The 18265-nt window shown below is 37.3% G+C and overlaps 1 protein-coding gene across 1 annotated transcript; it reads left to right on the top strand.

The window, feature by feature from the left end:
• The first annotated feature begins 11398 nt into the window (after positions 1-11398).
• Positions 11399-18061, top strand: LOC120090942. Its single transcript, XM_039048642.1, has 3 exons — positions 11399-11787; positions 12058-12155; positions 16887-18061. The coding sequence occupies exons 1-3, from the start codon at positions 11653-11655 to the stop codon at positions 17449-17451; spliced, it is 798 nt and encodes a 265-aa protein (XP_038904570.1). The 5' UTR covers positions 11399-11652; the 3' UTR covers positions 17452-18061.
• The last annotated feature ends 204 nt before the right edge of the window (positions 18062-18265 follow it).

Genomic DNA, 18265 nt, shown 5'->3' on the forward strand with positions numbered 1-18265 from the left:
GAACCCCTCTCGGGCCAAGGAGAGGTGGGGCCCCTTGTTCAAGACCCGGATTCAGTACTAAAGGGAACAACCTATCTACTATCCCTATAACGGGTAGGAGTGAATTTCGTCTTGCACTCTATGTTCCCAGCTATCCACCTAATCTTACCCCTGAAATAGGAGGCTTATTGCGCCAGCGATGATGAGCTGCCCTCACCTATGCAGATCTAAGGATAATTCCGAATGAATAGGAATTCATAGTTAGCTCAGGATTAAGATTAATTATCAAGGTTATCAATTAATAAAATAGTCAGTTTTATACATAAAATGACATTTATAACGTAAAAAGTGACTATTTCATGGTTTAGTCTTATGTAAACTCTTTACATAGGATGCCTTCACTTTCATGTCTCCACATGAACGGTTTAGGATCACATCGTTTGTACTAACTACAAAGTGGGCCGCATCCATAGTTCCCAGAATAAAGGTACCCAACCTTATTCATATACTATAGACCATTTGGCTATATATTTGAACTTGATCCAATCTTATGTCACTACATAAAGTTCAAACTACATTAAATAGCCTCAGGACCTTAGTTTAATTGGATTCAAGATTACAATTTCAATAACAACTTTATCGAAAAACAAAATAGAATATGTTTATTAATTTATAAACTACGAGTTTTTGGACATAAAATCTAACACAAACCTACCACCCCCTACTGAGCTTCTACCCGTACTTCCAGTAAACTCATCCATAACATATAATGGATCAGGGTCAGGATGCACTATAGCCAACGCCAACGAATCCTCTCCCTCATCCTTCAAGATGTCAAACTGATTATGCTTATCCACATACTTCACAAATCCCGTAATCCTAGGGGAACCCTGAATAACTCTAGTACTTGGTGTAGAAGAACCCAACGACCCATTGTCAATCCTACCTCTAACCACTCCCTTCTCACGCCGACGACAACGAACCAAAGTAAACTCATCATCACACCTTTCACCACTATTTCCAGCTACTAAATTAACTCCCTTCCCACCATTAACCACACCCAATTCCAACCTTAACCCCTGAGAACCCTTCAGTAATTGTCACAATACTTAAAACCTGGTCTTTTGGCACACTCTTAGCCTCACAAACACCCGCAAGATGCCTAAAAGATCCACAACAACAACATTTACGCGACTTCTATTCATGCACCACCGGGATAATAAATTCCTGACCACGCATTCTAACAGTTATTGAGGGAGGCATCAAAGAATCCCCATCTACCTTAACACACACTCTAGCATACGATAACCTACGTCTCTCTCTAGTAGCCACATCAAAAGAGACAGGCATCCCCACAGCACTAGCCAACACAATTAAACCCTTATCCGTCCACAACTCCAAGGGAACACACTCCAATTTAATCAAGATTGGAACAGAATCAAATACAAAAGTTTCAGGAACAATACTTGAAGACCACCGTCGCAATAAGATGGGTTTGACACCCAAGTGCCATGGACCATTCTCCAACACCCAGTCACAAGACTCAACCTTGAGGAATTTAAAGATAACCAAACCATTCTCCAGAAGTATAATCGTCGGCATCTCAACACGTCCCTAAATTCTTTGAATAAGGCGATAAATCATAGCATACGACATCTTAGCATCCACAAACTGACCCGCCAACAATTTCTCCCATAAACTGATCCCTGCATCAATAACCTCCTCACAAGGTTCAACCAGAACCCTATAATTTAAAATCAACAGGGGCATAAATTCAAGATCTCCCTTCAAATTCGACCCAAACAAAGCTGACCATGACTTCTTCCCCTTCAAACCCAGATTATTTATAGCTGCATCAGTCTCCAACACCTTTGAATGGTCCACTTGAACCAGAATTGACTCAACTTTCCTGAACCAACCCGATTTCCAGCCGAACCGGGAATTTCTAAATCGGTCCCCTTTAACTTGGTAACTCTTGTGGGCAATAAGCTATCCGATCCATCCTGGACTGACCGCCCACCACGCTCCCCCCAATAACCTCACCCGGACCAACACATTCCCGAGCCAACCCACATACCCGTCTATCCACACCTTCGACCTCCACCCTACCAGCCTCGCGCTATCCATCCCTATCACACCTTAACCCAAAGCCACACTGAAGCCCATTCTCATTCAACTCATCATCCTTACTACCAACTGTTGGGGTTTGTGCCCTAAAGTCTTATGTCTTGTAGTTTGTAAACAACTTTGTAAGAACGCTTGTGATGTATATGATATTTACTTCAATTCTTGACTTTGCACATTTTGATGCTTTTTATTTTATCACAAACCAATAAACTTAATATCTCTGGTTGTCTTTATGTAACTTAAGCATGTATGTAGTCACATACAAGTGGATCATGTCTTAAGTGATAACCAAAATGGTCTGTAATATATGGATATAAGAGGGAAACCTTATCCTAGTAACACTACGGATGCGGCCCATTTTGTGGAATAGTTACAAGTGTTGTGACATGTCATAGATGGTCTGATTTTGATCATTCGTGCAGGGGATATGTGAGCGGAGGCATCCTATACAAAGAGTTTATATAAGACCTGACCTCGAAGTGTTAACATCTCGTTATATAACTCCGTTCATTACTGAGACTTCACTTCACTAAGATGACCGTAGGTAACATGACCTCAATCCTGAGGGAGTTGGGAACTCCTACCATTGAGGGCAGTCCTTTGATTTGCATGGGTGCGAGTGGCCAGAGCACCGACTCAAACCTTCCACTTTGGGAATTTGTCTGATTTAAGAGTTGGGAACTTAGCTTCACAAGATGGAGTTCACTCATTTCCCAAAGCAGGGGTAAGTAGATAAATTGTTCTCTTAAGGGCTGATCTCGAGACTTGAACGATGTGGTGCCACATACCTTCTCATGGCCCGAGAGGTGCTCACACACAGTAGAACTATGTTGTATTGTTCATTAGAGGGATTAGTGGTACTTAAGAAGTAAGATGTAACTACAGGGGCAAAATGGTAAATTGGCCAACTATACTTATGAGCATCTGTGAAGGGTCATCATACTAATGATTGGTTATATCCAATGGACATAGAAATATATCTATGGCAAGAAAAGTTCAACTATCGATCTTTAGTGGAATGTCTGACAGTTAATGGATGGTGGAGATCGTGACTAAAGAGTTTAGTCGCTATTCACGTACTGTTGGATTTTCGAGCCATAGGTTCATAAGGTCCCCTAGGTAGCTTAGTACAAATTGAGAGTCAGTTTTTGGGTCAGTTTGAAATGTTCAAATTGACAAGAGGGAGTTTGATTATATATGATATAATTGAACTAGTTAATTATATACGATATAATTAACTTTATGTATGAGATACATTAATTCAGAGGAAATTGGATATAAATATGATTTATATCTAGTTGAGGAAAAATACTATGATTAATATATGATATTAATTCATAGGTTATGAATATGATGAGATGATATTCAGTGTCTATTAATTGGACAGTTAAAGAGGTAATAGGACAACGTCTCTTCTATTTTCATAATGGATAAGTAAGTTGAAAGATCACTTTGAGATGCTTAAATAGCTCAAGGTGTGTTAAGCATTGGATGCGTAGACATTGTGTTGAAGAGTGTTATCGTTTATAATATAATTAACAAGAGGGAGTTCGATTAGATATGATATAATTGAACTAGTTAATTATATATGATATAATTAACTTTATGTATGAGATACATTAATTCAGAGAAAATTGGATATAAATATGATTTATATCTAGTGGAGGAAAAATAATATGATTAATATATGATATTAATTCATAGGTTATGAGTATGATGAGATGATATTCATTGCCTATTAATTGGACGGCTAAAGGGGTAATAGGACGACGTCTCTTCTATTTTCATAACGGATAAGTAAGTTGAAAGATCACTTTGAGATGCTTAAATAGCTCAAGGTGTGTTAAGCATTGGATGTGTGGACATTGTGTTGAAGAGTGTTATCGTTTAGCAAAACTTGTGCCTATACGATAGTGTTGAGCGATCGCTTAACGATTGCAGCTGCACGCACTATTTACTAAATGATCGTTTACCTTTTCCTAAGTGATCGTTTAGCGTCCGATATTTACTAAACGATTGTATAGAAGATCGCTTAGTTTTTCCTACACGATCGTATACTTCACCTAAACGATCAAGCATTTTGTCTATACGATAGACGAGCCTATCTCCCATTTGCTTAATCGTTGTATACGATGTCCCTTCCTCCTTCCCTCTACCAAATTCGAACAAAGCCCACCCTTTGGATTCTCACTCCAAAAATGTTGAGGGCTTTGAGTGGTGGTGTCGTTCCTATTTCCTTCTGTTCGTGTGGAGACTGTTCGAGGTAGACGATTGGGTTTTGTTGAGCGATAGCTTACCGTCTCAGTGAAAGTGAGATTTCCTGTGAAGAGTAAGTCTTCAACTGGTTGTTCCTTTGAGCATGTCAATAATTTAACATTATAAATGTATATTAGTATGTTTGAATGTGGAAATTTTGTCACAATGAATTGGAAAGATCCATTTCCACTTGTAGGTACTCTTGAATAAAGGTTCCTTCACTAATACCACCCCCCACTACCGGCCCAACCTCCCCTTCCTCCAGCCCAACCTCCTAATAGGTGCGTGATCTGGTAATACACCAATTTGTCCACTATTTGTAACTAAAATGATTTCTTTCACTTTTGAAAATGCTCCTTCCTGGGCCCAAACCCTATCTTCAGACCCACCCCCACCTCAGCATTCCTACCTCCCTCCTCATACACCAACCCACCATCACCAAACCCAAGCTCGTCTGGTTCAACTCCAACCCGGTTCCCCACCAAAATCAGTTTTAAGGATTCCTTCAACCTCATCCCATCCACCGCAACCGCCTTCTTTCTGTCATTTGCCAACGATGGCCGACCAAGACACCCAATCTCCTCAGAATGAACCGACTTCTCAATAGAGCACACCTTCTCCTCTCCACGACCAGCCATATCCACGAACACCTGCTCACTTTCAGCCTTAAGAGCTCGATATGGCTGACGAATGACCCTCACTCCATTCTTCTCCTTTAGGTGCAGTGGTGAGTGCTTCCTAACCATTGAGTTTTAAAACCTGTCCAATAACCAATCCCTACCAAACAACCAACCAAACAACCACTAAGCAACGGAAGCTTGGCAACGGCGATAGAATCCAAACAGCCAATCCCTACCACTCAGATCTGAACACTCAAACAACAGCCCACCAATGGTGACAGAAACTGGCGTGCGGATCGGAGACAACCACACGGAAGCTAGGCAATGCTCGCCGGCGTCTACAGAGGCGTCAACGGAAGCTGGTATAGAGGATGACACGGCTGGACGTGCGTGAGACGGAGGCAGCTTGGACAACCAATCCCACGTGCGGGCAAGTGGCAGAAAAGCTCTGGGCATCCTGAACTGAAACTGACAACGCAACCGAGCTAGCTTCAAACAGCCACAGACGTCAGATGGTGGAAGTAAGGCCTACGGGTCGTGAACTTCTTTTCCCAGAGAAGAAACAATGACACGTGATGGCCACGGACAACTGATCGGACGTGAGATGGAGTTAGTGTGGCTGGGGCTTCGACGACTTCACCTTAGACCTCCACACGAGCGGCGACTAGGGAACCTCCAACACAACTAGGGCTTTTTTCTAGAAATCTTTCATTTGGTTCTCCCCACGATTTAAAACTGCCAATTTGATCAAATATCACCTACATCTAGAGCCAATGTGCCCAAGAAAGATAAATCCACTAATGTAAAATATAGCAATTACAACATTATATTTACCTGTTGTTAGAACAATAAAAGTGACACACATCAAGCCCAACTTCTTGAAATAATATTTAGGGTGTGTTTGGATTAACTTTAGAAGTGTGTAATTTTTAAAATAAATCATTTAAAAAATATTTGAGGTGTTTGACAACTATTTAAAATAACTTTTCAAAAAATGAATTTTGAGAAATCAATTATTTTCAAGAGAACACTTTAAAACAGGTTTTTGGAAAAAAAAGAAAAGAGTTTTTTGGTGTTTAATTGAGAGTCTCATCCAAATTTTAATGATATATTTAAATGACAAAATTACTCTTACATTACCCTCCATCTCCCTCATTTCCTATTCATTTTGACCTAGCTCAAACTCTCTTTCTTCTGCAAAGGCTTTTCACTATGATTTTCCACCGATTTGAGGTTAGTTTTTTTTATTTTTATTTTCTATCTATTTTTCTTCCTTGATTGCTTCAATCTGAGGTTACCATATTTTTCTGTGATCTTCCACTGATTTGAGATTAGTTTTTCTATTTTCTATTTATTTTTCTTCCTTAATTGCTTCAATTCGAGGTTATCATATTTTTCCTTAAGTGTGGTTTAGATATAGATGTTCATGTTCCAAATGCTCTTGTTAATTCGTATGGGTCCTACAAAAAAATGTTTGCATGGTGCAGTGAAGGTGTACGATGAAATGTTTGGAAGAACTTTAGCTTCATAGAATGCGGTAAAGAATTTTTGTGTTTGATGAAGTGATTGACTACTTTTTATAAAGACAAATTTCCACTCCGCTTTTAGTTTCTTCTTCGAATGGTCATATTCATTTGTTACTCTCTTTGATTCTAATAACCATTTTATGCAAATCCATATGAACACATTTTGCAACATGTTTTCTAACATGATTTTTCTCTTAATTATCTCCATATTACAGATGGTTTTTCCTTGTGGAAGTTATTTCACATTTTTGTTGTTAAGAAGATTTTTTTTGTTGAAACTTTGAATTCCATTAATTTATTTTACTTACAACTTAGGGAAGTTATTTCATATATTTTTGTTGTTATTGCCCTTCTTATTTGGGTTCTGTTTTTAAACTTATATTTCTTCCATTTATTTATTACACGGATAGTGGTGGGACATTATATTTGGTTTATGATTCTCCTAGCTTTCAAATATCAATTGTTTTTTATGTATGAAAAATCTACTTTACTTAAAAATTTGATCTTAGTCGGTCTCTTATCATATACCCTGATTAATTTTTTTTTGTCTATTCTATGTTTTAACAATTCACTTGTTTTAATTATATTGTTGTCTACATAGTATTTTTTTTTCTTTAATTGGATTCATTTCATTATGTTCATGGGTATTTTTTAGGAGATTCACCCATCTAATGGCTAATCGGAAAAGATTTTAGGTTATTAAGTTTTCAAAGCAATGGTTGATAAAGAACTTGGAGTGAATATCTGTGTTCAATCTATGGGGTTTTTGGAGGTGGGCAAGGTGAAGCTGTCTACTTTGTATCTTTGTTTATTTGTTTCTTTTTTCAAACTTCTGTATTGTTTGTTTTGGATTTTTTTTGGTTAAATTATTAGTTGTATTTTTTAACCTATGCCTTGTTGGTTAATTTTATATTTAGGTAAATCATCTTAATCATCTACTTTAGGTTGATTTTGAAGATAGATGTTCCTTCAATGCCCCTCCATAATTTTATAAGAGTTTACCCAAACTCAAATTTTGAGTTCAACACTTATGATGATGATGAGATATTATTGCCTTCAAATGATGAAAGAAATCATGAGGACATTAACGAAGAACATGATGACTTAATTGTTCACAAAATGGAGATGAATGAAGAACATGGTGAAATTGCACAACTTCTTTTGTTTTGTTGATATTGTATTGTTTAGAAAAAATCATTATTATTTACGTATTGTTGTTGGAAATCAAATTGTTTTTTTTTTCTAATGATTATGTATTTAAATTTCAGGATAGATGTGTTTCTAAAATTGAATAGCCTAAAAATATTCGGTTTTTAATAAAAAATAATGAAAATAATGTTTGATTCTAACATAATTAGTTTATAGTATTTAATATTCCTTTATGATAATTTGACATTAGTATAAGCACTTTTGTTGTAGAACAAACCAAATGGACTTATATATATAAGCCCTTATGAAAAAATATAACCAAACATGTAAGTTTTTAATTTCTAAACAGTTTTTACAAAAAGTGTTTAAAAGAAAATGAATTTTTGAAAAATATATTTTTCATAGACAATCCAAACGCACCCTTAGGATCCCCTTAAATCTAAGATTCTCTCAATACACCTTAGGATTCCACTAAGCAAGAGTGCATTAGTCGATGAACCATTAGGCTCCTCATACCAATTCTTAAATAGTTTATCTTTCTTTCTTTAAGTGAAAATCACTTCACTCTATGAATTTAGGTCCCTCTAAGTTAGAGAATCTCTCTCAGCATATTGAAAACTTAACAGTATCCTCTAAATGAGCACTGATGAGATAAGAACGCACTGTCATGGGCTTAGAGTTCTTGTGCATGTGGCATCTCCCATGTAGCACCTCGGTTGCCCTAGGCTGAGGTAAGCCTTCTATATTACCCTCGAGATGGACTGGTTTCGCCCTCCCATGGGCTCATTAGAGGAGCGAGAGTAGTTCCCAATTAGTATAGTGCTAAGGCAATATGTCCATCCATCATAGTCACTTTGGAATAGACATATGCCTATGGCACTCCGCTTGTTCGTTATTTTGCATGCCTCAGCGTGCATATTTTGGGACTAGCCAACCCACTCATGTCTCGCCACACACGTCATGATCTTTGATATGTGACACTTTTCCCTACTCGATTTTGCAACGTCGTTGTTGTGTGGAAGAGTGCAAACTCGCCTCTAGGATCGTCATGTGGTGTAGCTGCTCCTTGCATATTCCAATAGAGGTCTTCGTCTCCAGGGAAGACCCATACTCGACAGACACCCATCTCCCAGGGTGTGTACAGCGTGTGTTTCCCAAGCGTACTTCCTCATATGCATAACCATTCACGAACTCGCCTACAAGATGGAGCGCTTGGCAAATATTATGTATGCAACCACATGTCGGCTTTGATACCACTCTGTCACAGGGTTAGAGTCCTTGCACACACGACATCTCCTATGCGACACCTCGGTTGTCCTAGGCCGAGGTAAACTTTCTATATTACCCTCGAGATAGACTAGTTTCGCCCTTCTATAGGCTCATTAGGGGAGTGGGAATAGCTCCTGACCAGTGTGATGCTAAGGTAATATGGCCATCTATCATAGTTACTTCGGAATAGACATATGCCTATAGCACGTACTCCACTTGTTCGCCATGCCACATGCCTCAACGAGCGTATCTTAGGACTAGCAAGCCCACTCATGTCTCGTCACGCATGTCACGATCTTTGATCCATGAAAGCAACAATCTTCACCGAGAAGTTTACACACTTGTGACTTTGTTTACCTTTATAAGACAGCTACAATGATAATTATCTTTTTGAATCAAAATGTGTAAACCCTAGTAGACAACAAAACCACCTTTTAATATACATATGGGAATTAAAAAACTAACCCTAATAAAATATTCTGAAATCAGTAAAAAAGGAAACTTATTTGAATAAAATATACTGTCACAATCTTCCCAATAAGGAAACAAAATATATGCAGAAACAACAACTAGACAAGTAGCTAGGAAATACATATGTTGAGACATTTTAACCCACATCCATTGCAAGAAAACAAAAAGACCTTAAATAAGAATTATCAATATCACAACTCTAATAACCATAATCATTATCTTTCAAAACCCTAATTCAACCCTTAATTACTCTTCAAAACCTATATATTTTAGTAAATCAACTTGTGTGTGGAATAATTTGTGAAAAAGATATTTTTTAAAACAAAATCAATTTTTGTTTCAAAAAAGCAAACTATTAAAAAGGTATTGTACGAATTTGAGCCTTCTAATTTTTATCCTCTTTGTGCAAGGAGGCGAAAAGCGGACGCGATTTTGGAGGGGGATTCCAACTAGGTGATTGGTAAGGGGACCAATATGATTGGTAAGGGGATTCTTTGTCTTGCTTTTAGATGATTAATGGGCCATTGGATATTTCCATTGAGATATAACAAATATTATTAAAGCCTTTTTTTTTTTTTTTTACAATTGAGGATAGAGCAATTCGAATAAAAAATCTCATAGTTTTTAACACACTCGTATGTCAATTGAGTTATACTCGGTTTGACATATTATCAACAACTTAAACATCATGGGAACAATTTTTAAATACATTTATGATTTATTCATGTAAGTAGATCATATAATGCTTTGGCGGATTCACTAGCTCGTCAGCGTGTATCTTGTCTGTACACATTATTGTTGAATAATTTTTTCAATTGGATCTATATTTTAGCCAGGTTTAACTTCAATCATGTTGTAATAGGATTGAAAGTGTTTTTTAAAGGGCTTCTTGCATATTTGGCAAATTAAGTTATAAAAATTAGGCCCATAACCTATACTTATTACTTTTGCAAAAATGCCAAAAAACAAACCCAACCCACAAAACGTCAAAAAAGTTTGAATATACCTGATACACCCTATATACACTTGATATGCACTTGATACACATACACTATTGATATATACTTGATACACTTAATACCTTTGATACGTTTGAACTACCAGTATACACCTAATATACTTGATACACTGTTGATACTTATTTGATAGACAATTGATATACGGTTGAAAATGACTCATTTTAAGTGTTTTAGATTGAAGGCATTTATGTAAATAAAGACTTGTAGCAATTTTGTAATTAAAATAGATCTTCTTTAATTAGGGTTACTTTATGTTGGGGGGGGGGGTGCTGAGAATCCCACATTGGAAAAACCAAGGGGACTCACACTCTTTATAAAATAGATGGNCTCTTTATAAAATAGATGGGTTACTTCTTTCATTGCCAGTTGGTTTTTAGATGGAACCCCAACGGGTGATGTTGGTCCAATAAGAAAAAATTGTGATTGGGGGGCATGTTGAGAATCCCACATTGGAAAAACTAAGGGGACTCACATCCTTTATAATAGAGGGGGTTTAATTTGCCACTATTTTGTTTTTTTAAAATTAAACCTATGGTTTAAAAAATCAAGCCAAAGTTTGAGAACTAAAAAAGTAACTTTCAAAAAGTTGATTTTGTTTTTAGAATTTGACTATGAATTCAATAATTATACTTAAAAAAGATACAAATCATTATAAGAAATGTAGATGAAATATGCTTGATTTTTAAAAACAAAAATAAAAAATCAAATAGTTACTCCACGAGACTTAGTTTTTAAGAAATTAATTTTTAAAAATTTGAAATTAGCTAAGAAGGGATAGGAATTATGAAATTCATGTGTGAAAATAAACACTATTTTTAAAAGGGAAATCTAAATGGTTACCATTAATTATTATTATTAGGCAACGGGAAAAAAAAAACACAATTTCAACTATTCTCCCTAACTTATGAATCTATAAATGAAATTAAAGTTTTAAATAATAGCTTGAACTAAGAATTAAAGTTTGAAATAGTTGAACCTTTTATAAAAATCCGCAACTAAAGTTTGAAATAATAAAATTGAAGCTGTTTTTGGGAAAAATTCCAAGGAGAGTCCCGAAAAAAGGAAAAGCCAAAGAAAAAGCTTCCGTTGTCGTTCATCTTCTACAATCCAAAACTTGTTTCGGTGATTCCAGTTTCTAAAAATTGCTAAAATTATCCTCTTCGGCAATCTAAATGATCGTTGAATTCCTGCTTTTTGCTTCAATTTCTTGCTCGAAAAACTGTTGAAGTTTCCCTGATGGGCGTCGAATCGAACTCGGCGCCGCCGCCGTCTTCGTCTTCTACGCCATCTCCGAGCGGGAAGAGAGCCAGAGATCCCGACGATGAAGTTTATCTCGACAATTTCCACTCTCATAAACGTTACCTCAGTGAGGTACCCTTTTTTGCCCTCAATTTACTGTTAGGTCATCTGAAACTTTTTTTGCTTTTAGACATTTTGTTTTAATCCAGAAAAGCTATCGGTATGTAAGTTGCACTTGCAATTTCCGCATTTAGGGTATGAGAGTCTTCATGGCGTTTCTTCATTTGGGGTCCAATTCTGCTCTTTAAGTTTGCGTCATTTATGTGTATTGCCTATTTGCCGTTCTTGGATGCAAAATTTCCTCCTAATCTACATCCCTTCTTTGTTGATGATCTTGCACAGATAATGGCTTCTAGTTTGAATGGATTGACGGTTGGGGACCCCCTTTCAGAGAATCTCATGGATTCCCCTGCAAGGTCAGAGTCCATGCTTTATCAAAGGTAGTAGAATTTATTCCTACAAAGTTTTAACTGACTGTCCTGTATACGAATAATAATTTTAGTACATAGAAGTTTACAAGTACTTTGCGGCCTGGCTGTGTTAGATTGCGGAAACAAGTGGATGTTACTGGAAGAAATTGAAAATCTCCAATGTAACAAATCATGTACTTTTGAAATGCGTCTGTGGTGCCTTTGTGGGTGGGAATTCTGAAACAAAATTCTTGCTTGATTCTTTGTTTAGTGTTTTGAAGATAGAGTTTTCCTCTGAAACTATGACTTTCCTTTAACACTGTAAATAAAAAGTTTACCAAGCTTTGTTAGAAAGTTTGATGCCAACATTTCATTTTTAGATGTAATTTGCTCAACAACACACCCACAGTTCCAAACTTTAAAGTAGTCTTTCTGGATTCCTTTAGCTAGAGGGTATCCTATCTACCTTATATGTGAATTGAAGAAGTGTATATATCCTTCCTCAATACCTCCAGGTCCCCCCAACTAACAGTATTCCTAGAGGGGCCCAAATAACAAACAGTGTTCCCTCACGCGCCCTTACTTCTCATCTTATGCCTACAGCCTGCGTGTATGCACATTCACAATTGGGCCTATCTGGTGTGCAAGAACTTGTCAAAGGTTCTCACAATCATATACATTTTATAATACAGATCAGTCCAACTAGTACTATTACCACTGGGTAGTATTAGTAGCAAGACCGGGTCGATTCACAGGAAAGCAAGATAATAGTTACACAACCCCCCCGTCCTACCATTTTTCTTCAATCTCTTCTAAAATTTTTTTGATTCTCTTCCAATCAAAGGTCCCCTTGCCCATTTCCCTCAATTTCCAAACTATTTTTTTGTGGGGTTTCACCCATTTTGGTGGGTTTAGTATTTTCGGTTGTGGAAAGTAAATCTTTCCTAATTTTTGCTTGACTTAAGTTGTTTTTGAGATATTCGCTTTGCTATGTTGTTTGTTTACTCTGTTTGGTGGTGTTGTGTTGAATTGGGGGAAAGGGTACCAAGTGTTGGATGATTTTGGATGACATTTGTTGAATTTCTTGAGATTTTGTTGTTCTAGGTTGGGGGTGGTGAGAGTTTAGGGTAGATTTTGAGAGAGGAAAAACAATTTTGACCTGAGTTTCATTTTGGTGCTAGAGTTGTGCGCTTAAACCTTTAGATTTTCAATAAGAGTTCCAAAAGACCTAGGCGAGGAGGGGGTAGTTCTTCTAGCATAAGGTATGACACTCAAATTATGGGACATGGATGCTTCTATTTAGGTACTCCCGATTCATCATGGCAATGACGATTGTTCTTGAGAGGGGCCCAGCTCCTGATGCGGAACTTCATCTGCATCTTCTTGCTAAGATCGAGTGCAGAGGATGTGTTGAGTTTGTCAGACATCTGGATAATGCCATTGTGCCCATTGTCAAGGAATTCTATCGGCATTGTGGATGGATCCACTACTCCTTTGTTTGCGGCTCTGCCGTCAAGTGCATTTCACTTCTTCTTATATAAACAAGTTGATTGAAAGCACATCATTAGGGCTCTCTATAGGCCCAATGCCCCATGGGAGATCCACAGGGGTGAGACTATCGATTTAGAGGGATTGACCTCTCCATCTCTAATAGAGCCTGGCATGCATTCATTTGCACTAGACTTCTGCCAGTCACACGCCTCATGGATGTGACTAAGGAGGGGATCTTGCTCTATGTTGTTTCCATAGGCCATTTTGTCGATGTGGGCAAAGTGATCAATCAGTCAATTTGCTACATCAACAGGAGCCCAACCATTGGTGGACTTGGACACCTGTCCTTGAACATCGCCCTCTGTCGGATTGCTAGGGTAAAGGTAGGTCAAGAGGAGGAGATTGCCTGTCCCAAGGTAATCATTGGTAGGACTTACATAGCCTCCCTACGTGGATTCGAGCTTGGGATAAGGCTATAACTGTGATATAATTGATAATCGACTGGAATGTTGATGGCGCATTATGGAGTCTAAAGGGCATTACCAAAAACTCATAGTAGCCTTCATGAGTTTGACATGTTGTTTTGTGGATATCCAAGGAACGCATCCGAATCTGATTATACCTAGGCTTGAGATCTATTTTAGAAAAAATGGAGGTGCCAAACAATTCATCAACTAACTCATCAACAATTGGGATGGGATACTTGTCTGGGACTGTAACTTGATTTAAGGCTTTGTAATCCACACAAAAAGGGCAATTGCCATCTTTCTTTTTCACCAACACTGGGCTAGAAAATGAACTACAACTTGTTTGAATCAACCCTATTGCAAGCATTTCATGCACCAACCTTTTGATTTCATTAAAAATAGGGATCTCTAATTTCCTCATATGCATATTGAAGAAAGGAACCTACTGATTACAAGGTGTGCTTATTTCTCCCTTGCTTGAAGAATTCTTCTCTTGCCCCTCATTCATCGGTCTAATCGATTCCTCTTCCATCGTTCGTTTCCCTCTATTATCGTTCTCTTTGAAGAACCTAATCCTTTCTCCAAATTCATCCAATCTTCCATTCTTTTCATAATCGCCTTCATCTCTTCCCATAATAGCGCAAATTGGAGATCTATACCCCCCATCCATTTTAGGCCTTTCACTTTAGTGAAATAGAAATCCATTTTAGGCTCAAACTTCGACTGCTTCACACCTGCCTCTGAAATTTTTTCTTCCAATACCAGAAACAACTGTACCGAAATTTTTAGACCTAAGTTTATTTATCAACAACAGTGAGGGACAATGTGAGAGCCCTTGTTAGAGATGTAGAATGATTATTAGTAGAACATTAGTATGGTTATTAGAAGGAGCATATTAGTTAATAGGCAGTAAGTTTGTTAAGGCTTTTAGTTATAAATAGAGGGAGTAAGGTTGCTGCTATGATCCACTGAGATTCAGGATTGCTGCCGTGACAGGGTATTGCAAGTTATAGAGTGGCCTTGCTGCCACGATCCACTAAGATTCAACCTTTTGTCGCTCGGATTCGTCCCTCATAAAAATAAAAAATAAAAAATAAAAAATAGAGAGAGTAGGGTTGAGAGGAGAGTGAAGAATTTTGAAGGATTTCCTTTGGGGAATTGTGGAGAGAGTAGCTCTCTCGAAAGGCTATGTTATATTGTAGTTTCTGCATTGATATTGCAATATATATTTCTATCTCTTAGTGCTCTTTATTGCTCTTTGTTGTTCTTGAGTGTTCTTGTTAGGTGGTAACATAACAAATTGGTATTTGTTAGGTTCACCTAACAAAAACACTCGAGAAGAACAAAGAACACTAAAAGATTGATTTATATTGCAATATCCAAAGAAGTTACAATCTAACATAGCCTTTTGAGAGGGCTACTCTTCCTCCAAATTCCCCCAAAGGAAATCCCACGAAATTCTTCACCTCCTCCTCTCAACCCCACTCCCTCTATTTATAACTAAAAGCTTAACAAACGTGCTACCTGTTACTAATATGTCCCTTCTAATAACCATACTAATGTTCTACTAATAGTCCTACTATATCTCCAAGGCTCTCAGAGAGATTCAAGAGCTCCCCATTCTCTCCCAATTCTCGTAGAGAACCCAAATACAAATGATACCCACCCCTCACAACAAAACGGTATATATCCTTCCTCAATACCTCAAGTTCCCCCCTAATTAACAGTATTCCTAGAGAGGGGCTCACAAATAACAGAAAAAAAAAAAAAAAATGTTCCCTCATACGCCTTTACTTCCCATCTTATTTCTACATGTATACACATTCACCATTGGGGGCCTATCAGTGATTTAGACATCCCACCTTTAGAGCAACTGTACAATCTCTTATAACAAGTTGAAATATGCTCTTGATTGTTCACTGTATGTTGTTGAAAGTATGCTAGTTCTGTTGAAAGTATGTTAGTGTATCTTTATACTTCTATAAGCTGTAATATGAAAGTAGAAACTTTGGTTGGAAAAGAGGTCGTATATTTCAGTTTCTGTCATGAATAATAATAAACTTCTCAGCTTGATTGAAATGTTATATTTCCAGAAACTTCTGTATTCCTTCTAATTGTGCAACAAATGTTAGTCTTATTTTCTACTTTCACAATATTTTATTTCAAAGAGTGAGAATTTATTGCTATCGATATTCATTTTTATTTACTCTGTAACAGTGTGAAAGGCCTTCAACTCCATTTTTTTGTTCTTTGTAAGCCGTATGAATGGTAGCCTTTTATTTTATTTTTATTATTTTTTAAAAAGATTGTTAAAAAATTTAAACAGTAGTTGGAAAGTGTAATGGAAAAAACTATGATAGAATGGTGAATCAAAACATTATTTTTCTGAAATTGTAATTGTCTTTACAGTTAGTTAAGTTTTCTAGATTACAAAAGAATTGCATCTCTTGTTCTCATCTGTGTTCCCCTTTCTAGCCTAGTAGCAGGATCATTGTAGGCAGAACAAAGAGATGCAGTGTACGGCTATTCCAACCCTCCTGCAATTTCAAAACCTTTTACTGCAACCCTTATTCTTTGGTTTTAAATTTACCCCTCATTGCATGTTAATTCCTTCCGTTTTGGCCAAATTACATGCATTTCGACTAAATCTAATTATGTAGAAAATCAATTCCCCACTGCCACCAAGAGTCTTGAATTACATTTGTGGTTAGTACTTTGTTTAAAATTGTAATTATTCTTAAAAGATGGTTTGGGTATTTCCTATTTTAACCATGTTTCTTTTTTCTCTAACACTACGTCTCAGGGAAGAAATGTCCTGGCAATATTCTCCTATGTCAGAAGATTCAGATGACTGTCGGTTTTGTGAGACATCCACGAATTTATTTCCCACGCAGTCTGATAGTAGTGTACCTACCAGCCCGGTCTCTCCATACAGATATCAGAGGCCATTCAGTGGGGTGACTCCTTCAACAGGTACCAATACTTCACTTGGATGTTCTACTAGTCCTGTCACTAGCTTGCAGCCCCATCAACGTGGATCAGATTCTGAGGGCCGTTTCCCATCATCTCCAAGTGATATATGTCACTCAGCAGATCTGAGGAGGGCTGCGCTCCTACGTTCAGTACAAATGAGAGCACAACCTCTTGGTCCATCATCTATGGAGTTGCCATATTGCTCCATGCCTGAGCCTGGACCTAATATAGAAGCTGAAGAGCGGCCATGTTCTTGCATAAAATCGTTGGTTGATGAAAGAGATTTTCAACTCGAGGAATGCTCTTCAATGGGAGTGTCCGAGCCTGAATATAATGAAGAGAAATCATGTAAGGATTTGAACAGGGATATGAAAGACAGCGAATCAGGAGGGTAGTAAATGCTAAAGAATGTACAGAGGGAAATCTCTTCTAACATAACACATGGGACACATTCCTGCTGTGGGACTGGAAAGTGTTTGCCTTTTGGTTCAACCTCCATGGAAATTCTCTTTTCGCATATGCTCTGCCTAATTTACTTGCTTTCACTTGATTGAGGATAGTTTGGTCTTCTGCTAGCTCCATTCCCAAGTGCGTGGGTGCCTTGTGCTATCTTCAATCTCAAGTGTGTGTGGATGTTATGTTTATCACTTCGACTCTTCAAGCCCGAGTCGAGAAGATGTTCGTGGTTGATCATGTGTGAAAGCTCTGTCAAGAGAGCATGTTTCTGAGAGTTAAAAGTGTATAGATAAAATGCTGCGGCTTTATGCGTCATAAGGTTGAAGTTGCAAGTGTTCCATTTGTTTCACATTTGTGATAACGCTGTTATTGAATTTTTTGTTCTAATTGCCTTCTGAGCATGCTGGCAAAAATTGCTGGAAAACCAAAAGATGTATAGAGATGAAATTATATGGGTTTTTTTGTACTGATGTCTTAAATTGGGGAGAAACAATGAGATTTGTTCGCTTTTTAAAAATGAGATTTTTTTTATCGTTTGTTGATATCAAATTTGAGTGAAATTATCAAAATGAAACATTTATGCGTGCAGATTGGCATCTCTCTTGCTCTCTCACTGTGTTTCCTGCTCTCTTCTCAAGTTATCCTCTTCCCTCTTACACTCTAGTTCTCTTACTCTCTCTTCTCAATTAGTAAACATACGTTTTTGTTTTTTCTAATTGAAAAATTTTCACAGATATAAAAATATTAAATCAT

The sequence above is a fragment of the Benincasa hispida genome, chromosome 11, assembly GCF_009727055.1.
Source record: "Benincasa hispida cultivar B227 chromosome 11, ASM972705v1, whole genome shotgun sequence".
Classification (NCBI taxonomy): domain Eukaryota; kingdom Viridiplantae; phylum Streptophyta; class Magnoliopsida; order Cucurbitales; family Cucurbitaceae; genus Benincasa; species Benincasa hispida.